The 26,402-nt window shown below is 44.7% G+C and overlaps 1 protein-coding gene across 1 annotated transcript in view; it reads left to right on the forward strand.

The window, feature by feature from the left end:
- Nucleotides 1-26,402, forward strand: part of LOC136590885 (zinc finger protein 157-like) — a 261,800-nt gene that overhangs the window by 13,373 nt on the left and 222,025 nt on the right. The window contains exons 2-8 of the mRNA XM_066588414.1: nt 1,685-1,835; nt 1,943-2,110; nt 2,192-2,315; nt 2,437-2,510; nt 3,176-3,286; nt 3,396-3,563; nt 3,645-3,768. Of these exons, the coding sequence (XP_066444511.1) occupies nt 1,731-1,835; nt 1,943-2,110; nt 2,192-2,315; nt 2,437-2,510; nt 3,176-3,286; nt 3,396-3,563; nt 3,645-3,768 (874 nt within the window). The 5' untranslated portion in view covers nt 1,685-1,730. The remainder of the gene's footprint in view (nt 1-1,684; nt 1,836-1,942; nt 2,111-2,191; nt 2,316-2,436; nt 2,511-3,175; nt 3,287-3,395; nt 3,564-3,644; nt 3,769-26,402) is intronic.

The raw sequence follows: 26,402 nt of genomic DNA on the forward strand, positions 1-26,402 counted from the left end.
GCCCGTATCACATCTTGTATCCAAGCTAGAGGCAGTATAACAGGGTACTAGAGCCTTCATGTTTGCCCATATCACATCTTGTATCCAAGCTAGAGGCAGTACAACAGGGTACTAGAGCCTCCATGCCCACCCGTATCACATCTTGTATCCAAGCTAGAGGTGGTACACCTGGGTACTAAAGCCTCCATGCCCGCTGTATCACATCTTGCATCCAAGCTAGAGGTGGTACAACAGGGTACTAGAGCCTCCATGCCTGCCCGTATCACATCTTGTAGCCAAGCTAGAGGCAGTACAACAGGGTACTAGAACCTCCATGCCCGCTGTATCACATCTTGCATCCAAGCTAGAGGCGGTACAACAGGGTACTAGAGCCTCCATGCCCACCTGTATCACATCTTGTATCTAAGCTAGAGGCGGTACAACAGGGTACTAGAGCCTCCATGCCCACCTGTATCACATCTTGTAGCCAAACTAGAGGCAGTACAACAGGGTACTAGAGCCTCCATGCCTGCCCGTATCACATCTTGTATCCAAGCTAGAGGCGGTACAGCAGGGTACTAGAGCCTCCATGCCCACCCGTATCACATCTTGTACCCAAGCTAGAGGCAGTACAACAGGGTACTAGAGCCTTCATGTTCACCCATATCACATCTTGTATCCAAGCTAGAGGTGGTACAACTGGGTACTAAAGCCTCCATGCCTGCCCGTATCACATCTTGTATCCAAGCTAGAGGCAGTATAACAGGGTACTAGAGCCTTCATGTTTGCCCATATCACATCTTGTATCCAAGCTAGAGGCAGTACAACAGGGTACTAGAGCCTCCATGCCCACCCGTATCACATCTTGTATCCAAGCTAGAGGTGGTACAACTGGGTACTAAAGCCTCCATGCCCGCTGTATCACATCTTGCATCCAAGCTAGAGGTGGTACAACAGGGTACTAGAGCCTCCATGCCTGCCCGTATCACATCTTGTAGCCAAGCTAGAGGCAGTACAACAGGGTACTAGAACCTCCATGCCCGCTGTATCACATCTTGCATCCAAGCTAGAGGCGGTACAACAGGGTACTAGAGCCTCCATGCCCCGTATCACATCTTGTATCTAAGCTAGAGGCGGTACAACAGGGTACTAGAGCCTCCATGCCCACCTGTATCACATCTTGTATCCAAGCTAGAGGCAGTACAACAGGGTACTAGAGCCTCCATGCCTGCCCGTATCACATCTTGTAGCCAAACTAGAGGTGGTACAACAGGGTACTAGAGCCTCCATGCCCACCTGTATCACATCTTGTATCCAAGCTAGAGGCAGTACAACAAGGTACTAGAGCCTCCATGCCTGCCCGTATCACATCTTGTAGCCAAGCTAGAGGCGGTACAACAGGGCACTAGAGCCTCCCTACAAGGGGTCAGATTTCCACAATAAATGATCCCTTTGCTCTGCTATTGTAATCAGTTACATGTATCAACATTGCAATCATACAGAGAATGTTTCATTCCATCTGACAACTTTTAAGGGAGGAATTGGTTTGGACAATGAGTTTTTTTTTTAATGATATCTGGTACATAAGTCATCTCCATTTAGACTCAGAGTTGTCCTATAAATCTCACTTAGTGAACCCCCATGCTTCCTATAAGATGTTCTTCCAGATGTGATTCTGCACTCAGTCCTCCTTGTCTTCCCTTAGGCTCCTCAGGTACAGGACTTACCGCTATAGTCATCCTGAGACCACGATGGTCCTTCTCATCAATGACCCTCCGAGGATGATGGAGAGAAGCCACAAGGCTTCCAGGATATTAGAGCTCACCCTGGAGATCATCTCCTTGATAACCGGAGAGGTGAGTTTCACATGAGTCCCTCTTATCTCTATTACTACAGCAGGTGATGACTGGAAGGTGAAGGGTTCTTAGACTCCATGTAGTCATCAGTGTCTCTTCATACACAGGATTACACAGTAGTGAAGAAGTCGTCTGGTGAGTGTGCGGCCCCCTGTGTGTCAGGAGGGTGGAACCGGACCCCGAGCCCCATCACCGAGCCTCCACCTCACTCACTGATACATGAGCAGAAGCTCCTAGAACTTACTACCAGGATGACCGAGCTGCTGACTGGAGAGGTGAGCGCTGCCAGGAATGTGAGACATTATACAATAGCGCCAAGGGAGGGTCCAGGTGATGACGGTATATTATGTTATCAGGTTCCTATAAGGTGTCAGGACATCACTGTCTATTTCTCCATGGAGGAGTGGGAGTATGTAGAAGGACACAAGGATCTGTACAAGGATGCCATGATGGAGGACCACCGGCCCCTCACATCACCAGGTAAGAGGAGACCTCCCTGATTATAGAGGAGACCTCAGGTATGAGGGTCACCTAGACTCCCCCCATCATCTGATCATCACATATAGACAATGTATTCAGTCACTGTATATATTTCCTATAGATGGATGCAGTCAGAGAAATCCACCAGAGAGATGTCCCAGTCCTCCATATTCCCAAGACCCACTGGATCATCAGGTAGATGGAGCTGAAATTTCTGAAGACCCTCTATAGATGGATGGAATGAAGCTTTATAGTAAACCTCTCAGCCGCAGTGCAGTATGTGCTCCATTATATCTTTATTATTGGACCATACCACTACCAATCTGATGACCTCGTTGCCAGGTGCCAAATAGGTAGATATGGAAGCCCGTGATGAGAAGATTTTGCTAGCAATTATCTAATAATAGCATGAAATCACTCCATGTTATGTCAAGAGACTTCTCCAATGAGAACTCAATGAATTCTGTTTAATTAAGAACATTGCCAACTCTTATACACCAAGGAAGAAGGCGTCATCATACAAAAGTTACTGTTACATAGGTTACAAAGCTTATTGACATCTACCAAATACTCTCAGAGCTCTTGAGATTCGTCTAGACATGGAAATCACTGTAGTCAGGGTATCGTTATCACATTATACACTATTTCTGCTAGTTTTGTGTGTCTTCCTTATTTCAACTTTATTTAACTTTTCTGTTGACTCCTTATCTTACAATCCTAGTTACCGGCACCACAAAGCGTAGGTTTTAGCCTTCTATTTAAGGGCCAATAGCCCAATACAAGATAAGAAGCATACACTTATTGCATTCTGAAACTTAACACTTTATATGCCATAACATCTTCATTTTGTTCTTTTATAGACGGTGATCCTTCTCATCAATGACCCTCCGAGGATGGAGAAGGACAGAAGCCACAAGGCTTCCAGGATATTAGAGCTCACCCTGGAGATCATCTCCTTGATAACCGGAGAGGTGAGAGTTTCACATGAGTCCCTCTTATCTCTATTACTACAGCAGGTAATGATTGGAAGGTGAAGGGTTCTTAGACTCCATGTTGTGATCAGTGTCTCTCCATACACAGGATTACACAGTAGTGAATAAGTCGTCTGGCGAGTGTGTGGCCTCCCCTGTGTCAGGAGGACGGAGCCGGACCCCGAGCCCCATCACTGAGCCTCCACCTCACTCACTGATACATGAGCAGAAGCTCCTAGAACTTACCACCAGGATGACCAAACTGCTGACCGGAGAGGTGAGTGCTGCCAGGAATGTGGGACATTATACAATAACGCTAAGGGAGGGTCCGGGTGATGATGGTATATTGTGTTGTCAGGTTCCTATAAGGTGTCAGGACGTCACTGTCTATTTCTCCATGGAGGAGTGGGAGTATGTAGAAGGACACAAGGATCTGTACAAGGACGCCATGATGGAGGACCACCGGCCCCTCACATCACCGGGTAAGAGGAGACCTCCCTGATTATAGAGGAGACATCAGGTATGAGGGTCACCTAGACTCCCCCATCATCTGATCATCACATATAGACAATGTATTCAGTCACTGTATATATTTCCTATAGATGGGTGCAGTCTGAGAAATCCACCAGAGAGATGGCCCAGTCCTCCATATTCCCAAGACCCACCGGATGATCAGGTACATGGAGCTGAGATTCCTGCAGACCCTCTATAGGTGGATGTAATAAAGCTGTATAGTAAACCTCTCGGCCGCAGTGACGTGTACGCTCTATATGATGATATTGGTGGCTGTGGTAGGTAGCGGCTACAAATGGCTTCTGGTTACATAATAGATTGTGTTCTCCTTCTGGCTGTTCGGACATCCTCTGGTAATTGATATTCTATGTGGATAAATGTATAGTCCTGCAGTGTAGATGTAAATCACAGACTAACAGCACAATGCCAGTCAGCTGCTTCTAAGGCTAACAGAATCCTGTCTTGTATTGTAGGAGTCATTGACTCCTGAGTTATAGATATAATCTTACTGCTCTACAGATTATTAGTAGAGTTGCTCGTCGTAATCGACCGGGCGATTAAAATCTGTCTGATTTTTGTTAAAGTGGATTGTATCATTCCGATCAGATTTTTGCAAAAATCGTCAAACTACTGGTTTTCTCCTTGGAACAGAAAAGACACATGTTGGCTTAGCACTGCTGCCATGCTGTGCTGGAGTTGAATCTTACCTTGATAGGGATTTGATTCTGTTACCGCACCTCTATTGGACAGCAGTACTAACCACTGATTAATGTAAGAACCGGTGATGATGACCGGCCGCCCACTTCATGATGGACTCCCATCATTTCAGGCCGGACAATAACAGAAACATTTCTGGTGACTTGTAAAACACTTGGATGACTGCTGATCCCGTCTGATTGAGGAGATTCTTTTTCTTTTAGGGCAGATTACTTCATGGCTTCTGGAGGCTTGTGACCTTCTCCTGGATAGAAGATAATGGATCTCAAAGTTATCTTATTTCTCAAAACCTTAATGAGGGATCTTTGCAGGAAAGTTGTGGTAGAACATCGAGTGGACTCGAAGTGCCCCCATCAGTGACTGGTAAGAGCCTTTCATAAATCTTGTGTATTACAGACTGAGTTTCCTTGCAACAATCTACCTGCTCTCTAATGGCGGAGATGTATACGGCGTAGATACCGGCTGGTCTTCTCTGATCTCCAATGGCAGAGATGTATATGGCGTAGATACCTGCTGGTCTTCTCTGCTCTCCAATGGTGAAGATGTATACAGTGTAGATACCTGCTGATCTTCTCTGATCTCTAATGGTGGAGATGTATATGGCATAGATACCTGCTGGTCTTTTCTGCTTTCCAATGGTGGAGATGTATACAGTGTAGATACCTTTTGATCTTCTCTGCTCTCCAATGGTGGAGATGGATACAGTGTAGAGACCTTTTGGTCTTCTCTGCTCTCCAATGGTGGAGATGTATACGGCGTATATACCTGCTGGTCTTCTCTGATCTCCTCATCCAGTGAGTTGGATCAAGTGGTCTCCATATGTTGTACTATAAGGCTGGAGGAATAGTATTTAATCCTTCTCCATTTCAGGAGATCTACTGACTGGACATCAAAATATTAATGACCACCTTTCCATGACTGAGTTACATATAATGTCATCACAGTCATGTGATCAGTCATCTGGACTCTGACCTCCGTCTCTGATTACATGATCACATGACGGTGACGTCATCACAGGCCCTTCATCCCTTTGATTCCCTACAAACACCCGTGGCCTCAGTTACTATGGCTATACAGCAGGACTCAGTCTGGCAGTTTGTACCTGTTTCATCCAAACAAATACATGTCCCCAGCAGCACTCACTTGTCAGGTTCTTAGAAACCGAGCAGCACACACAAAGCCCAAAGGATGTCACGCCTCATCTTGGGTCGGATCCAGACCCACTATGATATATCCAAGCCTGACAAAGATCCCTGTGTGGACCGAAACGTTGCTGTCTGATTTGTATATGGGCCATGATGGAATAAAGTGTCCTTTTAACTTTTAAACCATTGCCGCGGATGCTGCCTCCTGTTGCACTTCAGTTTGTACCTGGTTGTCAGACTGCTGCACACCTGTGTGGAGACCCCAATAAATGACACCTCACAAATGTCCACATACATAGCTGGCCTTGCCCACATACTGCCCAACAACATTGCAGCATCGACCTTCCCTTCTATCTTCACATGTCCTGAACGTGATATCATGTCCTCTCCAGTGTTAACGCCGACAACCCCGGTCCAGCCTTCATCTAATAATCAACCTTGTTGAAACAAACCGCCGCTGTCGTGCAAACATGTCACCACACAACAAGGCTCAACGCTGCCGTGAAGCTAATGCTGAAGTTTGTAAATCTCGTGTAGCAGATATGTGAAAGCAACGAGCAAACATGTATCGATATTGCTTTTTTGTACATTTTCTGACGTTTTCTTATTCATAGGTGTTCGCAATGTTCAGCAGCATTTCAAATAATGGCCACAGCTTACTGCACGGAAATATCTGTACCAACTCCAATCCCTGTCACTATAATATGTTAGTAATTGGTGCATTGCGCCACCTGAAAATCTGGTACTAGTTTCTTTATGAATGGGATAAATGTCCTCTTGCTCATTATTAGCACTATTAGTAATAATTCCTTTAGTGCCGCAACATTTCATCATCTTCCATAATATCTGCAGGAACAATGTGATACAAAACCGCCGTACAGATACAATTGTTATAGATGCAGAGGATTAGATTTTTTGTTTTTTAGCAGTGAGGTTTGGAGGAAATGTAAATAAAATTCTGCAAGAATTCTGATAATTTCAACCATAAAATCCACTTCTCCCTTCTCCTTTGGGTCCTCAGCTGTACCTAACACCTGACGCCCGACATGCTTCTGCTTGATTGCAGAAGCAGGGGCTTTATTAATCTCCTCCCATATTTTTACTATCGACTATCGGATTAAGGCCCAGGACCAAGCGTACAGCACTTGGTCCTTAATCGGTTAATCTTCTGATAAATAATAGTCAGTGCTCTACTGCCATTATTTACGTTGATTCTGATTTCTCTCATATAAAGTTCAGCTCTTTTTAGGAGGATTTTCCTGACATTTTCTTAGTCCTTAAAGATCTTACAGCACATCAAAGGGATCTGATTGTTGGAAGATGTCAGTCAGGAGAAGGGGGGCCAAGACATTACATATACCGTGGGGTACAGTGAAGCCCGTCAGCAAGAAGTGGAGTACATTTAGCACAACAGTGACATTACCAAGAACTGCATGTCCCTTAAAAAGTGATGAAAGACTAGAAGAAAATTGATCTGGGAGACTGCCAAGAAGCCTACGGTAATATGAAGGGAGTTGCAGGAATTTCTGGCTAAAACTGGTTGTGTAGTGCATGGGACAACCACCTCCCGTATTCTTCATATGTCTGGGCTGTGGAGTATGATGGCAAGACGAAAGCCTTTTCTGACCAAGAAAAACATCCAAGCCGGGTATGATTTACCAACAGTATGTGGGAGAACATGTTGGGGTCTGATGAGACCAAGGTTGAACTTTTCTGTCATGATTCCAAAAAATATGATTCATACAAACCCAACAATGCGTATCCCCAAAAGAACACCGTACCCGCGGTGAAGATCCTGGAGGCAGCATTATGCTTTGGGGCTTTAGTCAAGGGGGAGGGAATTATGAATAGTTCCAAATATCAGCCCACAAAACATTTAGGTCTCAACTAAAAAGCTGAAGATGAAGAGAAATTTCACCTTTCAGCAGGACAAGGACCCAAAGCAGAGCGCCAAATCGCCATAAGAATGGCTTCACCAGTGGAACATCAAGGCTTCGGAGTGGCCCAGCCGGTGCCCAGGCCTGAATCGCATTGAAGATCTGTGGGGTGACCAGAAGAGGGCGCTACACACAAGATTACTGCACAATCTCTGACAGATTTGGAGTGCTTTTACAAAGAGTATGAAAAGGTTGCTAAGAAAGATCTGCCGAACTGACAGACACTGACCCAAAAAGACTGAATGCTGTCATAAAGTCAAAGGATACATCAACAAAGTATTCATTTTAGGGCTATTGCAGACGACCGTATATCGGCCACGAATTCATGCCGGTCGATATACGGCGTCTCTCTCTGCACGGGGAGGAGGCTGGAAGAGCCGCAAGCAGTGCTCTGAGCTCCCACCCCCCCCCCTTTCTGCCTCCTCTCCACCCCATCTCCGCCCCTCTGCACTATTTGCAATGAGAGGAGGCAGGACGGGGGCGGGGCTAAGTTGCAAGAATTGGCTCCGCCCACACCCCTCATTGCAAATAGTGGAGAGGGGGCGGGAGCTCAGAGCACTGCTCCTGGCTCTTCCAGCCTCCTCCCCCTGCAGAGAGAGATGCTGTATATCAGCTGGCGTGAATACGTGGCTGATATACGGTCATCTGCAATAGCCCTAAGGGTGTGCAGATTTATACAACCACGTTATTATTTATTCATTTATTTTTCACCGTAGAAGATCTTTGTTTTTCAATGGAATTGTCCCGATATCGGCTCACAGTGAAGGGGGGAGTAAATCTGAAATTATTCATCTTTATCAGATTTGACAAAAACATGGCAGTTTAACAGGAGTGTGTAGAGTTTTTATATCCACTGCATGTTAAAACTTAAGGAAGCCCTGACTTATTTATTACCTTCACCTGTAATCCAGCTTGGCCAGAGATAAGAGTAGAACTTTTATACTGACAGACATCCAGCAATTATCATGACTTTGAGGCTCTTCTACACAGGGCGAGCTGTTGGGCACAAAAGGCGGCCCTAATGATGATCATTTCTGTGCTTTTAAACTACAGCGATCACTGCTGAGTGAATGGGGGTGGAGCGGGGTGGAGATCGTTCTTGCCCGCCTCCATTCACAGTAAACGGGCCATCAATCATAGATGAACAACCGTCTGTTTACACGGGCTGATTGTCGTTCAGTTTTTATGTATTACTAAACTGAATGTCAAAACGAATTCTCGCTCGTCATTCAGTCAATCCATGCATTTAGACTGGACAACAATTGTTCAGATTATCGCTGAATCTGAATGATTTATCCGCCTTTGTAAAAGGGCTCTCAACCCTTTCCAATCCACTGTCTGATGTCTGAAGACATTCTGATTGAAGGCTGTACAGCTCTGATGTCGGAAGACGTCCGGCAGGGTATTCTTACTGTATATTACTGGCCGCTCTGTTGTCGGGGGACCTCTCCAGCATGTCCCATACCGCAGTACTAGCAGAACAAATTCAGTCTGACGTGCTACATACCGGCCTTATGAGAGGAAGGAACTACAATATTGAGGAATTAAGAATCCTTGTAGAATTAAGCAGACCTCTTTTAATCAATGATCAAAAAAAGCAGATGACCCCATAATAGATTACATCAGAAGGCATAGATTACATCAAGCAGGGTGCAACTCTTTTTCTTGGAGGAAGTGGGAAAACCTTTTTCATTTAATTTCCTGCTTACTGAAATTCAACCACCAATGATGTAGCACTTGCCATCGCTTTATCGGAGATTGCATCCACACATGGATGGAGGGCGAATTGCACATTCAGTCCTGAGATTACCCTAACACATATCTAATAAACAGAATCCCACCGGCAATATTAGTAAAACAAGTGGCCGGGTACAAGTATTAAAACCTTGCAGTCATTGTGTTGGATGAATGCCCTATGCCACACCAGAAATCACTTGATAGAACTTCGCAAATCCTTAAGTGGGAATAATCAACTGATGAGAGAAGCGCTGGTGTCTTTAGCTGGTGACTTCCAGCAGACTCTTCTAGTCATATCAAGGTTGTCGCTAGCTGACTAAAGGCTTCAGCTCTTTGAAGAGATGTTATGGATATCATTTTAACAACAAATCTGGGCACGACTTCTCCGCCGTCCAACTGCCCGAGCTTTTGCTGACAAGCTTCTTCAAATTGGTGAAGGTACTTCCTTCACCGTTTTCAATGGAAGACATTTCTTTTCCAGTTGATTTGTAACATTGTGACATCGGTTACAGAACTTATAAAGTGTATCCAAACATATCAAAAAAGTACAAAAATCCCAGGTGGTCGGGTAGATGAGCCATACCAGCTGCTAAAAACGATTCTGTTGATGAAAGCAGCAAACACAGTCAGGATATGATTCCGGGCTTCGTAACTGAAAACAATTTTGTTGATGTGGTGATGGACACCCACAAGTCTGTACATTATCCATTGGAGTTCCTCAACTCTTCCGATCTGACTGGGATGCAACCGCATCGCCTACAACTTAATAGGCTCACCCGTCATGCTGCTTCGGAATCTCGCCCTCATAGGTTATGCAATTGTACGAGACTTCATGGCAAAAGAATGTTGCCGAACATCATGGAAGACATATTGACTGGAAAGGAAGACCATGTATTCTTTTCTTATATTCCACTGAATCCAACAGATTTGCCTTTTAGTTTCAAGCGATTATAATTCCTGGCATGGCTGGCATCCGGTATCCCGATCAACAAGATACAATGTCTGTTATTCAAGTACTTTGGTGTAAAGAGGCTAACCACACTGTTTAGCTCCATCGGAAGTCCGTACATGAAACAAGTGTGTCCTGGCCTGACCATGGATATCTGGACACATTCAGAGCATCATACATGCGTATCATGCTCTGAGTTTGGGGCTGGAGACCCGTAGCCATGCTGGGACACACTTAGGCTGGGGTCACACAGGTCGTATTCCCGGCGGAAATCTCACGGTTTTGCCACAGAAAGGAGCGCGGCCGCAGCGGAAAAAAGAAAAAAAAAGACATGCTGCCGCCAGGGAATCCACGTCGCAGCGCCGGCTTTGCCATGACGGATTGGCCGTCCCGTGTGGATGAGATTTTTGACAAATCTCGTCAACATGGCTGACTAATCCCTGGCTAATTCCACGCAGAATTGTCGCGGCAAATCCGCCCTGTGTGAACCCAGCCTTCGAAAGTCTGTACAGAGGACAGATGGAGCTAAAAATCGTGTTATTAGCCCCTGGCTTGCAGTCACCATGTTTTCCCAACGGTCAGTTGGATGTAGCATGCTAAAGAGTAGGCTCGCTGAACCGCTTCTTTATCTTTGCTTCAGATGGAAAAACTAAAAATGTTTACAAACAGATTTCACTATGAACCCGCCTGGCAGGGCAGCGGTACGTATCGCCATCCATAAAGCACAATGGCCCAGAAAAACAAGTGCTTCGGTCTCTATGCCGTTCCCACAGACAGTTATATGCTGCACTTTCCAGAGATTTTCAAGAAGAATGAAAAATAGAAATAAAAGAGAAAACTGCAGACTGTAAAGTGTTAAAGAAATAAAAGTTTTTAAAAAATGGTGGGTGTTTTTCTTTACCGCTCTAACTTCATGAGAAAATATTTGTAGATGGATGTATACCTGACGCCGGCTCTGTAGGATAGGGATATAATAACATCGGTGGTTTTAATATCCTGTTAGTCAAAGGCTGGGAAACAAGTGAGGAATCTGCCTTTTAACTGTTTTTCATCTTTCTGGTGGAAGTGTCCTTTTCTGGCGACGGCTTTCTCTTTAGCCAGGTCTGCGCCAATTTTTTTTATTAGCAATTAATATAACTTTGTATCTTTTTGTATGATTGACGCACTGCTTTACCTGATACTATTGTGTAACACCGTGTGTAAGACTGAAAAAAAGATGTATGTCCATATATAGTAATTCAGCCTATCTCCCAATGTTGATCCAGAGGAAGTAATAAATTTCCCTGGGTTTAGAAGCCAATTTTCCTCATTTTAGGGGGAAACGATCCTTTCTGATTCCAATCTGGGAATCAGAATAATCCCTGGATCATTGACCCTTCTGATGTAATCAATGATTTAACATTTAATATTATTACACTCCAGGCCCCTCTTGCACTCTATTAGTGAGTTCACCATCACCACGTCCTCAGGCAGAGAGTTCCATAGTCTCACTGCTCTTACAGTAAAGAACTCCATTCTATGTTGTATAGTAACCTTTTTTTCTCTAGACATAGAGGGTGCCCCCTTGTTACAGTCCTGGGTATAAATAGGTGATGGGAGAGACCTCCTGTTCTGACCTCTGATCTATCTATACATAGTTATAAGAGCGCCCCCTTGTTACAGTCCTAGGTATAATAGATGATTGGAGAGATCTCTGTATTGTCCCCTGATCTATCTATACATAGTTATTAGAGCGCCCCCTTGTTACAGTCCTAGGTATAATAGATGATTGGAGAGATCTCTGTATTGTCCCCTGATCTATCTATACATAGTTATTAGAGCGCCCCTTGTTACAGTCCTGGGTATAAATAGGTGATGGGAGAGATCTCTGTACTGACCCCTGATATATCTATACATACCGGTAGTTATTAGAGCACCCCCTTGTTACAGTCCTGGGTATAATAGATGATTGGAGAGATCTCTGTATTGTCCCCTGATCTATCTATACATAGTTATTAGAGCGCCCCTTGTTACAGTCCTGGGTATAAATAGGTGATGGGAGAGATCTCTGTACTGACCCCTGATATATCTGTACATAGTTTTTAGAGCACCCCCTAGTTTCAGTCCTGGGTATTAATAGATGATTGAAGAGATCTCTGTATTGTCCCCTGATATATCTATACACCGTAATTAGAGCGCCCCTCATCTGTATTTTTTTCTAAATAACCCCAGTTTTGATAACCTCTCTGGGTATTGTAGTCTGCCCATTCCATTTACTAACTTAGCTACCCGTCTTTGAACCTGCTGATATGTACTTCTTGTGTAACGAGGTAAGAGAGATCCTCTTCTAACTTGGTGACTGTTTTGATGCTCATTATGTGGATTTTCTTTCTCCAGGTGAAGTCGAGATGAGCGGCTTGCAAGGACATCACTTGTCTCCCAAACATGAAATCGAACATAATCAATTACGTGCTGCCAAAGCGAGTATTGAACATGGACTGGGGGAAACGATTACATGTTCTGCACGTGGGAAACCTACAACAAATGGGAAGGTTCACAGAGATGAAAGTCTCTTTCCGTGTCCTGAATGTGGGAATTACTTTATGCGCAGATCACATCTTGAAAGGCATCAGAGAATTCACACAGGAGAGAAGCCATTTTCATGTCCAGAGTGTGGGAAATGTTTTACTCAGAAATCAAATCTCGTAGTACACCAGAGAAGGCACACAGAGAAACCATATTCATGTACTATATGTGGGAACCGTTTTGATAACTCATCAATGCTAGTTACACACCAAGAAACTCACACAGGAAAACCATTTTCATGCTCACAGTGTGGGAAATGTTTTACTGTAAAATCACATTTTGTTGTGCATCAAAGAACTCACACAGCAGAAAAGCCGTTTTCTTGTGTGGAATGTGGAAAATGTTTTAAGAGTAAATATAGTCTCATACGACATCAGAGAAATCACACAGAGGAGAAGCAATTTTCTTGTCCTGAATGTGACAAGTGGTTTATGTCTAAACAACAGCTCAAGACACATCAGAGAATTCACACAGGAGGAAAGCCATTTTCATGCCCTGAATGTGGGAAATGTTTTACCCATAAATCATATCTTGTAGTACATCAGAGAAGTCACACAGGAGAAAAGCCATTTTCATGTCCAGAATGTGGAAAATGTTTTACCCAGAAACACGGTCTTATGTATCATCAGAGAAGTCACACAGAAAAGAGACTATTTACTTGTTTAGAATGTGGAAGGTGTTTTACCCAGAAACAAGGTCTTGTTAGACATCAGAGAACTCACACAGGGAAGAAGCCATTTTAATGCCCAGATTGTAAGAAATGTGATGGTCAAATGGAAACCAGAAGGGAGTTCTGTGCATGATGACAACCAATCAGGTGCAAGCTTCACATGGACACGTGACTGCTCCTTAAAACACTTTTCGAAAAGACCCCGTTTTTCATGTATTCACAATGTGCCTGAGGCAATATAACTAGAGATGAGCGAGCAGACTCGCTAAGGCCAACTACTCGAGTGAGCATGGTCCTTAGCGGGTACCTGCCCGCTCGGAAGAAAAGATTTGGGTGCCGGCCGGGAGCGGGGGGGGGGGGGGGGGGGCGGAGGGGAGATCTCTCTCTCCTCCCTGCTCCCCCCTGCTCACTCCTGCAACTCAATGCTCACCCGCGACGGCACCCGATCTTTTCTTCCGAGCAGGCAGGTATTCGCTAAGGCCAATGCTCGCTCGAGTAATATTATGTATTTTGCCTGTGGTGACATTTTTTAAATTTAAAGCCTTGTTATTTGTGCATTTAGCCCCAAATCCCTGATGATTCGGGTGCCGGCGCGGGTGATCTCCCCCCCCCCCCCCCCCTCTGCTCCCCTAATCTTTTCTTCCGAGCAGGCAGGTACTCGCTAAGGACAATGCTCGCTCGAGTAATTGCCCTTAGCGAGTATGCTCGCTCATCTCTAAATATAACCCAAAAAGTTTAAAAACCTCTGACAAATATTAGCTATATTCCATATTTCCTAAATAGCTGGGTATGTAAAGAAGGAGAAATCCTCGCTAACGGTTATTGTGTACTAGCAGCATTTGTTAAGTTTACTAAAATAGAAAAGTGTCAAAAACAGCTCCCCAACATGTTTCACCATCTCAGTGGCGTCATCAGGGATTTGGGGCTAAATGCACAAATAACAAGGCTTTAAATTTAAAAAATGTCACCACAGACAAAATCTATAAATTCCATGTTGGCTTGGTGCAGTCTGATCATTCATTGATTCATCATTAGTGTATGTATAAATCGGATATGCCCACTAAGTTTGGCGTCTTGTCTCTGCTCCCTCTTGTTACCTTGGACAATTTAGTCACATGTCCATGTAGTCCTTTGGCCTAGAACTCACTCTTGGCTTCCATTTGGCTTTCTAACTCCAGTCCTTGGCTTGTTTAGCTGCCTCTGCCAATAAGATTCTGAAACTGGCAGCATCCCCCTGAGGCACTTCATAGATGCGCGACAGTAAGGTTGGGCCTATATATGCAGAAGATGTAAATGTGAACATTTTTTTTAATCTAGATATTCTTTTTCACAATTTGGTTCTTCTGGACCTACGCTCTTTATGTAGTGCCTTCATTATCTTCCCTCAATTTATGAAGTATACCTCCAGTTATAAACTTTTTTCACTCAGCAATTGCTATTGTCAGGCTCAACAATTCTTCCTAATACTTTTTTAACTGAAATATGCAGCAAGAGGAGCCAAGCAACGTAGCTGGAGAAACCAGGTTTAAGGCCGAGCCCACAAAAGCTAAACTGTAGCAGCAAGCACAATACTAAATATAATGTTTATTAGATATACACTGAAGGAATTCATAGAATGGTCGAGTTGGAAGGGACCCCCGGTGTCATCGGGACCAACCCCCTGCTCAGTGCAGGATTCACTAAATCATCCCAGACAGTTGTCTGTCCAGCCTCTGTTTTAAACACTTCCATTGAAGGAAAGCTCCCCACCTCCTGTGGCAACCTGTTCCACTCATTGATCCCCCTCACTGTCTAATATCTAATCTGTCTCCTCCCTTTCAGTTTCATCCCATGGCTTCTAGTCTTTCCTTGTGCAGATGAGAATAGGGCTGATCCCTCTGCACTGTGACAGCCCTTCAGATATTTGTAGACGGCTATTAAGTCTCCTCTCAGCCTTCTCTTCTGCTAAACATCCCCAGATCCTTAAACCGTTCCTCATAGGACATGATTTGCAGACCGCTCACCATCTTGGTAACTCTTCTCTGAACTTGCTCCAGTTTTAGTCTGTTTTAAGTTGGGGTGCCCAGAACTGGACCCAGTATTCCAGATGAGGTCTGACTAAGGAAGAGTTGTTTTTGGTAGTTGTTTAGTCATTCGCAACCCTAATGGCAAGCTGCCTCCACGTTTTTAGATTTTGCACTGCTTCTTTCATGTGTTTTGCTATCCATGCCAGTATCAGCTTTTACAGTATCAAGCCACCGTGTTCTTTGGTGGCCAGGTTTTCTTTTGTCACTGAACTGTCAAAGAATTATAGATTTTTTCAATCGACTCTGTTTGCATTACATGGCCAAAATACATGAACCTGAGCCCGGTCATCTTGCCCTCCGTGAGTCTGAGCCCGGTCATCTTGTCCTCCAGTGAAATATCGGCTCTATATAATTCAAGACTTCTCTGTTTGTTACTCTTGCCGTCCAGGGTATACGCAGCAGTTTTCGGCAGCACCACAGCTCCACTGCATTAATCCTCCTATCAGCTTTTTTAGCAGTCCAACTTTCACATTCATACATGGCTATGGGGAAAACGATGTCTTGCACTATCCCGTGTTTAGTTGCTATGCTGATATTCCTACTTTTCCAGACTTTGTCCATATTTAACATCGCACTTCACCCCAGTGCTATCCTACGTTTTATCTCTGGCCTAGATTTTCCATCCTGGTAACTTTCGAACCAAGGTAGATGAAGTCTTGCATACATTCTATGGAATGGAGAGTTTTAAGAAGAATTACCATCCCCTGATCAGTTTACCCTTAACGGAGCCCTGTGGTACCCCACTTAAGACTTTTGCATACCTGCTGTTCAAATATCTTTCCTGGTATAGAAGTCAGGCTCACAAGCCTGTAGTTTACTGAATCCACCTTCTTTCCTTTTCTGAAGATAGGAACATTTTGCCCTTTTCCAATCTTCTGGCACTTCTGTTCTCCAGGAATTTTTAAAGATTTTGGCGAGTGGTTCAGCAATTACCTCCGCTGCTTCCTTTAGTATCCTAGGATGTAATTCATCTGGACCTGGAGACTTGAATTCATGTACATTAGCTAAGTGTCCCTCACCATCTCTCACCTTTACTTTGTGAGAGAAATAGGAATTTAAAAGTTCAGCCTCAACATCATTTATCACCAATTCATCATTTTCATTCTGTATATAACCTACAGCATATTTGACTTTTCTCTTGCTTTTGGCATACCTCCAAAATTGTCTCTTATTGCTATTGACTGATCTTTGCTAGTTTTAAGCAGATGGCACCATTCTAACTACAGTGGTCCAGATTGATATTGCAGGCAAAGTTCCCATTGAAGTGCATAGTACCTTTTCTTGCAATATTAAGCCACTGCAGTAAGAACGGGGTTGTTTGCTTCCTGCAGAAATCAGTTCAATGCATGAGCGCACTAGCCTCAGCAAACGGGATCCTGAGGAACAAATCCTTGTCAATCCACTTTTGATGAACTGGCTGTGAATACTCACTGTAATAAAATAGAATCAAGCACCTAGAAGCAGTTGTGGTTTTGCTGCAAAACTCAGCATGCAGTTATTTGTCAGGCTGATGTATATAAATGATTAGAGTTCTGGCAGTCTGGCCACCCGAGGCCCTAAAAGTGGTTCCAGCCTTGGCTTGTAAGGCTCACAAAGGCTATTTGTGTGTAATGGACCTATTTTCCAGTTGTGTAGAGCTTGATGACTACTAAACGCTTCTACAATGCAATCAAAGAGATTTCACCCAGTTAGCAGAATTTGAGAGCGGGCACATTATTGGAATGGGAAAAGTGAGATGGTCATATCGATGGATTGCCTACCACCTGGGCCATTCTGACCAGACTGTTAGAAGGTGTTGGTACAAGTACCTATTTGAGGGCATACACACAAGGCGACCAGGCTCAGGAAGCTGTTGATAGACCACCACAAGTGAGCATCGTCTGATCATTTGAGAAGCCTGAGCAGCTCCAACTGTTTTGTTGTCCACGATCCAAACACAGGTGCCACCATCGTTGCAGGCCACTGTGTCTGTCAGAACCATTTCTTGGTGTTTAGCTGTAGGAAATTTGGTCTCATGGCCACCACTGCTGGTTTGATGGTCTGGAAGGCCATCGCATACAACAGTTGGTCCCCCTAGTAGTGGTACGAGGGACAATGACAGCTCAGCGATATATTCAGGACATCCTGCAGCCACATGTGTTCCTCTCATGGCAGCCTACAGCAGGATAATGCTCAGCTGCACACATCCGGGGTTCACAGGAAGCCCCCACGCCAATGCCACGCTTCCGTGGCTGCCCAGTCACTGGATTTATCGCCAATAGAACATGTATGAGAACATCTGAGATGCCAATTTCAACAGTCTACAAGTTTGCAGAATATGGAGGCTCATTTACAGCAAATGTGGAGCGATCTGCCACAGGTTACTATATGGAACCCGTATGCCTCCATGCCCGCCCATATCTCATCTTAGAAAAAGGTCCTGATGTGGTGCAGATACAGAAATACTTCACTACTTACTTTGAAAGGGGGGGAGGCCTTCTCAAGATGAATCCTGAGAGAACTCACTTCAATCATACAGACTCGAATAGTTATTTAAGTTTCTCTAGATGCCACGCCAAATGCTGGAAAACGAATATCCGCTATGAACAATTTGAAGAGATTAGAAGAAATTGTTCCTTTCTAGACACCTATAAAGAACAAGCATTAAAATAAAAAAAAAAAGATTTAGGGAAAAAGGGTACCCATCAACACTCATAGGCTCTGCTTATGAAAGGGTACTAAGAGAACGGGTTCCAGTAATTTCAAAAGGAAATTCAAACTCGGGATAAAGATTTTAGTCCTAAAACATTATTTTCCACCAAGTATCGTTCTCAACATAGTTAGATCAAAAGGATTTAGTTGAAACATTGGGCTATCCTGAGAGGGGACCGTCTCTATGGGGGGGATTCAGGAAAATCTAAAGGTCATTTTCTGTAGGAACAAGACACAAAAAAAAATTCTGGCCTCCCAGAATAAACATTCAGCTATCACAGCTAGCCCCTCTTAAAACTAATATTGGCCCCTTATAGATGCGGCCTTGGATGATGCAAATACTGTCCATAGAGAAAAGAGGTCTATACTGATCATGAACACAAAAACATGACAATAAACCAATTTGTGAACTGTGGCTCAGCCTATGCCATCTGTCTTACAGAGCGCCCATATATAGGGAGAACAGGGACTACTTGGAGAACCCGTATGAATAAACACAGGTTCAACATTTTGAAGGGCTTTACTAAACCCAGCGTTTCCGGACATTCCTAGATAGAGATAACAGGGATGCTTCTAAGCTCCGTGTGACCCATTAGAGGGTTAATTCAAGCTCCTTTATGCGACTTCACTCCAGGGAAATGTTTTGGATTTTTAGGCTGAGTACCCTTGTCCCTGGCGGACTACACGATGCTGGAGGATATCTGCTCCTCTCTGATGGCGGGGGAGGGGGGGGGGCTGGTTGTTCTTTTCAGTCTTTATTCATTTAAATTAAAAATTTTGCTTTGAAAGTATCTCTTCAATTCTAATAATAAGAGAGCGTCATAATGACCGGATGAGATTGATGAATTCTCACCTTACAGAGTACTTCAGTCATACGAGGTGTAGATTGTCAGATTGTTGCTTTTATATAAATGACCCTAGCTGTGCGAGAGCCACCGGGATTTTCTTATACGGTATATTAATTGCATATTTATTAATTATTAGGAAGAATTTATGTTTCATTTATGTGATTAATCTATGAATTATTAGTTTTAGGCCTTATGCCCACGGCCGTGACGGGCTCCACAAGCGAAATAGCGCAGCTTAGTCCGTCACGGCACCCCTCTAAAGACCCCATACTTACCTCTGGATCCGCTGCGCGAAGTCCCACATGACGCTCCAGCGCACTTGCGCAGTACAGCGCATGACGCACTGGCGGTGTCACATGACTAGCCAGCAGCGTCACATGACGCGGCCGGCAGTGGGCGGGGCACGTATTCATGCTATACTTTTGCTGTGCTACAGCGGAAGTATAGCGTGATCGGCGGCTTACATTGACTACAATGGAAGCCGTCCGCCCGTACTCCCGTGGCAAATAGAGTATGCCGCGGGTGATTTCTGCAGCATGTACATTGAGCATGTGAAATGCCGCGGATTTTCTCCGCGGAAATCTGGCCATGGGAATTAGGCCTTAGGATGTATCTAAATCTATTATTTTAATAATTATTACATAGTTTAGTTTTATGACTATGAATCTGCAAACCTTGAGAGTATCATGAGCTATTCAGTATAATTCTTGAGAGTAGCATGAGCTATTCAGTATAATCTATTCTTAATTTTTATCTACTATATCAGTATCTCTATTGGTCATTGGTAATTCTCCTCAGCCCCAAAGAACAGGCCCCTGTGACGAATCTCACTGCTGGAGAGCCAGCACCTTAAAGAAAAAAATCACAAAACATCCACAAAGAAATCTCCGACCATTACACGGCTAGCCCCGACCCCGGTCTCTTCAGCACTGTATTCATTCACTATCTGTACCAGAACCGACAACAGAGGAGGAGGTCTCCAGACTGCTTCCACTGTTCGTCCCACCACCTGCGCTAGCGATCCTTGACCGCTCTGCTGCGTCTGACTCTGTAAACCATGACCACTTCCTTGTTATGTTTCGCTCCATAGGCCTAAAGCACACTGCTCTCTCCTGATTCTCCTCCTACCTCTCTGACCGCTCTATCTCCTTTCTGCTCTCCCTCGCTGTTGGGGTCTCACAGGGCTCAATCCTTGGCCCTCTTCTCTTTATCTACACAGCCCCAATCGGACAAACCATCCACAGATTCAGTTTCCAACCTCACCTCTACGTTGACAACACCCAGTTATACACCTCCTCCCATGACATCTCTGCACCCTTCCTCCAAAACATCACTGACTGTCTGTCTGTCCGCTGTCTCTAATACCATGTCCTCCCTTTTTCTCAGATTTAACCTCTCAAAAACTGACCTCCTTGTCTTTCTGCCCTCAACCAGCCGACCTCCCACTAAATCTCCATATCAGTATCTGGCACCATCATAACCCCCAGACGGCATGCCCGATGCCTTAGGGTCACACTGGACTCTGACCTCTCCTTTACGCACCATATCCAATCTCTGGTCCGAACATGCCACCTACACCTCAGGAATATTTCTAAAATCCATCCGTTCCTCACCACAGGCATGCTAAAGACACTTTTTCCCTCCTGTCCATACATCACCCAACCCGTGCTCTGCTCTGCTAACACACTCAGACTAAACATCCCTCTAATACAGACCTCACATGCTCTCTTCCACAATTTCTCTAGAGCTGCACTGGTCCTCTGGAACACTCTACCCCAAAACATCCGGACAATCACCCACGCACAGAACTTCAGATGCGCCTTAAAGACGCACCTTTTCAAAGAAGCATATCAAATCTCTTAATCTAGTCCCCCACCCCCACAAAATGCTCCCTGCCCCTCCCCATGGCTTTCCAATTTTGCCTATCATGTACATTCCCTGCCCCATACCTCCTTTACTATCCCCACACAGTTTGTATATTGCATGTCATCGCATTGCTGTGTCCCCCCTTGCTCCGCTGCCTGCCCCTGTACCTTCTGCTATCACCCCACCCTCTTTGTTTCCAAATAATTGAATACCACATGTAATTTCTGTAATTTTCATATTGTTTGTGTTCCCCGTGTGCCTCGAAAGGGTTGGCGCTGCACAAAAAGAGATTATTATTGTTATGATACACCAGAAAGTATTTGTCATTGAATTATAGCCAAATTGAATTTACATGCATTCCTGATAAAGTTGGTTGAAGCAGGTCACGTGACCCAGCGCGGTCTTGGAGTGGCGTCATCGCGTCACCCACCGCCGAGAACATGTGCATCTTGCCGTTCATGCTGCCTGTGGAAGGCATATGCCTTCCATTTGGTAGACATGTCTGCTCAGCCAGTCATGTGACATCGCGATCACAAACAGCGCCCCCCACGGCCGGAACACCAATTGCAAAAAGTCTCAGGTGAGCCTTATTGTAATATTTACTATAAAATCTTGCACTTTTTGCCCCATTGTATGCTTGATAAAGGTGTTTTAATACACTGAAATGCGTTGCACCAACTCTCTATCTGAAAATTTATTAAAAACCTTTATTGGACCTCCAGCGGATCTCTTGGCATTAGGGAGGGGGTTTTCTCAGTATTGATCTCGAGAAGCCCCCCCCTTTCCAAGTAAGTGGTGAAACATTTCTGTGCAGCGGGAGGCACAAGGACCTTTTTCTAATACATCCTCTTTTTTTTCTCACCCCTTTTTTCTTCATAATCTGTGATTTCCCCCTTATATGCGGGACTGAATATAATGTGAGCCTGCCAGGACATGGGGTGCTAGGGGGTTGGTTTTTATCCTAAAAGCTCCCACTTAGCACTAGGTAAGTCCAATTCTTGCTTTGAAATCAGATTGCTCTCAGTATATGTTTAAATCTATCAACCCACTAATGTGAGCGGAATTGTGTAATCCAATGCGATCTGCGTAATACCGCGGATCAGACGCATGCGGAATCCGCAATTCCTATCCGGTCATGTGAGACCAACCTATGTTAGATTGCTACTTTTTTATTTCGTAACCGGGGACTGCTCAACGAGGCTACCCGTCACTGCTCCAGGCTCTCGGCGACCAACGGTTGCTTTTAAGTCTCCTGGGCTCCCCAACTCCTGCGCATGTGTCCGGCGCTTTGCCGATGGTCGCATGTGCAGAATCCGGGAAAGTTCACCGAGGAGGATCGCGTCGGGGTGCAAATACGGAGGCCTCCGGTAAAAAGTTTTATCTCCTCTCACCGATCGCATCAGTGAGGGGAGATGAAACTAACTTTTTAAAAAAGTTTTATGTGATCCCCATTATCCATTGGATAACGGCGAACACGTGATCAGGAACCGCTCACCGCGGCCCCCCGTGAAATTTCCAGGCTCTTGGCTCAGTTTTGTAGCCAAGAGCAGAGAGATTTTAAATTACCCTGGCAGTCCACTGCTTTTGCACTGCGCCTGCCATCTTGGCGACGGGCGCGCGCGCGCAGAAGCTGTGGTAAGGTCCGCGGATAAATCCAGGGGCCTTAGGTACGTAATTTCATCCTCCCTCACGGATATGATCTGTGAGGGGAGATGAAATCTAATTGTTTTAAACTTTTTTTTTTACTTTTTAACACTTTTTTAAAATTACTTTTTTACACTTTTTTTAAATTACTTTTTTACACATGGCAGCCAGGAGCAGAGGGATTTTAAATTTCCCGGGTCCTGAGCCCATCTGTGCACGCGCCCGATGTCAATCATCGGGCGCGCATGCGAAGAAGGGGACTCGTGTCCCGGAAGACCGGGATGCCGCTGAGGACCAGGGTGAGTATTTTCACCTCTCCTCATGGATCCAATCCATGAGGGGAGGGGAAATTAATGTTATTTTGACTTTTTAAAAAAAATTTTCGCGATCGCTGCTATCCAGTGGATTTTAAACTCACCGGGGTTCCCAGTCTTCTGCGCATACGCGTGATGTCATTCGTCTGGCGCGCATGCGCAGAAGAGGCGCGACGGGTCCCGGAGGACCCTTTCACCGCGGCAGACATCGGGGAAGCCAGGTGAGTACTTTCAGCTGCCCTGATGGATCCGATCCATCAGGGCAGCTGAATCTTTAACTTTTTTAACTTTATTGCGATTGGCTACCTGCGGGCACCGACAGCATGGAGCTGTCACGTCCATAGCCCATGGGGCTTTATTCTCTGTAGGACGCATGTTTTTACGTCCTCCGAGAATAAAGCCCACTTGGGCAGGACGTAAAAAGGCAATGGGCTGGTCGTTAAGGGGTTAAGCTACCTACCATATTTATATTCTGCATTAAGATATGTCTATTAGGCTTGAGAAAGGTGTGAGAGCACACTGAAACGTGTTGTACGCCCCTCTGTATGTTTAGTGTTTATTTATTTAATACTACTGCATGGAATAAAATACTACAAGCCACTCTTCCGACTCATTAGAGATACAAGTGTAGTACCCCAGATTCGGGTACTCCAGCCTTTCTGTGGTTATGTTTGTGTTAAATCATGGTTTATGGTTATGTGTGATAAATATACTGTTATGCACTTTGGTAGTTCAGGTCACCTTGCAACAGCCTAGGGGAGTGTTCAGCCTGGGATTGGGTAATAGGTCCCCTCTGCAGATTTGGCTAGTGTGATAGTATAACACGAGGAATGGGTGGAGCTAAGGCAGTCTACTCCAAGAATGAGACTGGGGAGGAACAAGGAGACCACCTTTAGTAAACCTTCAGAGAACAGCCAGTGCAGTGGGAAGAACATTTCAAGTGTGAGTACACAAGAGAAAGAACTGTTTAGGGGAAGAGAAGAAAGAGAGAGAGGAGAAAAGAAGGAAATCTAAGTCAGCCATTTATAGGCACAGCAAGGGAGAAAGCAAAGTTATCCAGACATAAGCACAGACCAGGAGAAAAGCTGGAAGGAAAAGCAGAGTGTGCAAGGGCAGTTTCTTGTACTAATCCCCTGTTTGTTCTAAAGTCATCTCATGTGAACTGTATGAAGCAAGTTAAGGTGAACTATTCTTTGCTCTTGAAAAATAAAGTTGGTTACAGTTTATTTTAGAACCAGACTCCTGGAGTCACTTCCCACCAACTCACCACCTGCATTGAGGTACCCCACCATGTGATCCAGGGAGATAGAGGGTCTACCTCATTATATTTATTATTCCAACTTTTTGCATTTATTGTATTGTTCGGACGGAGACCCATACACAGACTGACGTCACAACAAAATAACATGTTTCCCTACGCGGCTGAGGGTAGCACCCCTCTGGGGCACCACTATCTTGCTCTGCCCTACTCTGCGAGCAGTACGCAATAAGAACTGCCAAGATTTGCAACTGAGCGCAAAGAAGCAGTAGAGCCACTGTAACTACCATCTTTAATTCTGCTTCTCTCCCCTTCCTTTGATCTGGTCTGGGTAGTCGCCCGCTACACTAGTGTTCCTGGATTGAGAGGAGACATATTGGACCCTAGGTCTCCTCTGTGAAGTTAGTGAGTTTTCATCTCCAAACTTTATTCATCTTTTTTTGGGTCTGGTAGACCTAGTAGCGCAAAAACCTTTTACTTCTTTTCCTTCATACTTTATTATTGAGGCCTGCCATCCTTAGGTACTTTCGCTGTTGCTCCCCCTGCCTGTCTGAGACTTGTTGGAGATTAGTACAACTATCCGTAGAAGCTAACTTGGACCTTCTGTGTGGAGACCTGTCGTTCAGACGAGTCCCCAACATTAGGTGAGTCCAATTAGGTTCACTGTTACTTATATGAATGCTCATTTACTATTACTTATACTAACGCTTTATAATAATGTCAGCAGCACTCAAGATAAACCTCCAGAGTGGCTGAAACGGTCGGCTGCATGTCAGATGGTGGATGGATCCAGTCTCCACTGTGCCAAATATATGTAAAAGGAATTGTCTGACAGCAATCAGGATAAAGCTTGGAAAGTGCGATGTTTTGGCTCCTATTCCGGGAGCCTTTGTGAAGCCAATCCAAGATATAGACTAAACCTAACATTTATACACTTATACAAAACATGATAGGTTACAATTTGTCCAATTGGTGTCTGTGATGCATAATTACATAATCCTTTGTACCTGTGTTTACTGAAATAATGGCAGATTAATCCTCGGCTGTATGCCTCCAGCACCCATTCCGGCGTCTACATGCAGTAACTGCATGCATGTAAGCGTCACCACCATGAGAGCACCTATGTGTGTCACAATGCGTGGATGCGTGCCGCGTACGTCGTGAGACCCAGAGGCAGCACCTCTCGTGCATGCGTGAGGACAATAGCCATCACAAGACTATGAGTAGAGATCACATGTGCGGAAATAGGAGCCATCGCGGGACTACAGGTCGGGTTCACGGTTGACATCATCCTATGTGTTCAACCTCCCCTGACAATAGAGCTTGCAAGCTGTTCCATTGGCGCCTCAATGTAACCATGGTGATCTATTAACAGAATTCCATTGTCTCCGGGCGAGAGAAAGCTGGTTTAGAGGGAAGTAAGTGCAGGGAGCCACCGCTATTATAGGCACCACTTAGATCAAACCTAATTGAACCTAACTGAAGTAGGCAACATCCACCAACATTATGTGGAATTTCACCTGACTAATAGAGTGTGCCATCTTGATAAAATGCCGTGGCACAGGGAAATTAGTTTTTATGTGCAGTGATAAGTGTTCTAATCTCATTAGTGGTCTCACCAATATACAATAGAGCATAGGGGCATGTGATGGCATATATCACATATGCGGAGCGGCAAGAATACAGACCCCGAATCTTGTAAGTTTCTCCCATTTGTGGATGATTGAAACAGTCTCTACGGATGAGATTACTACAGCATGCACAATTAACACATGGAAAGTTGCCCAATTTCTGAGATTTAAACAAGCTTTGTTGTAAAGGCCTTCTAGGAGCTGAATACGCATGCACCAATCTATCCCTGATACTTGGGGCTCATCTGTAGGACATCAGGGTGGGGTCCTGAACTCTTCAACATTTGGGCAGTTTTTATTCATTAGAGGCCAGTATTTTCTAATAATATTTGTGACTTGACCCCTCTCAGGGCTGAAGGTGGAGACAAAGGATAATCTTGTTTGGGTGATCTTTTCGTCATCAGCGTTAGAAGGTCAGTACGAGTATTTCTGGCTCTAGTCGCAAACGTGTCCACAAGGTTGTGAGGATAACCCCTGTTGACCAGTTCTTTTGTTGTCCTGAACAATGCGTCTACCTCTGAGTATATGACTCCATGGTCGTGATTCAAGCATGCCACGTGGGTGC

Source organism: Eleutherodactylus coqui, chromosome 1, assembly GCF_035609145.1.
Source record: "Eleutherodactylus coqui strain aEleCoq1 chromosome 1, aEleCoq1.hap1, whole genome shotgun sequence".
NCBI classification, from domain to species: Eukaryota; Metazoa; Chordata; class Amphibia; order Anura; family Eleutherodactylidae; genus Eleutherodactylus; species Eleutherodactylus coqui.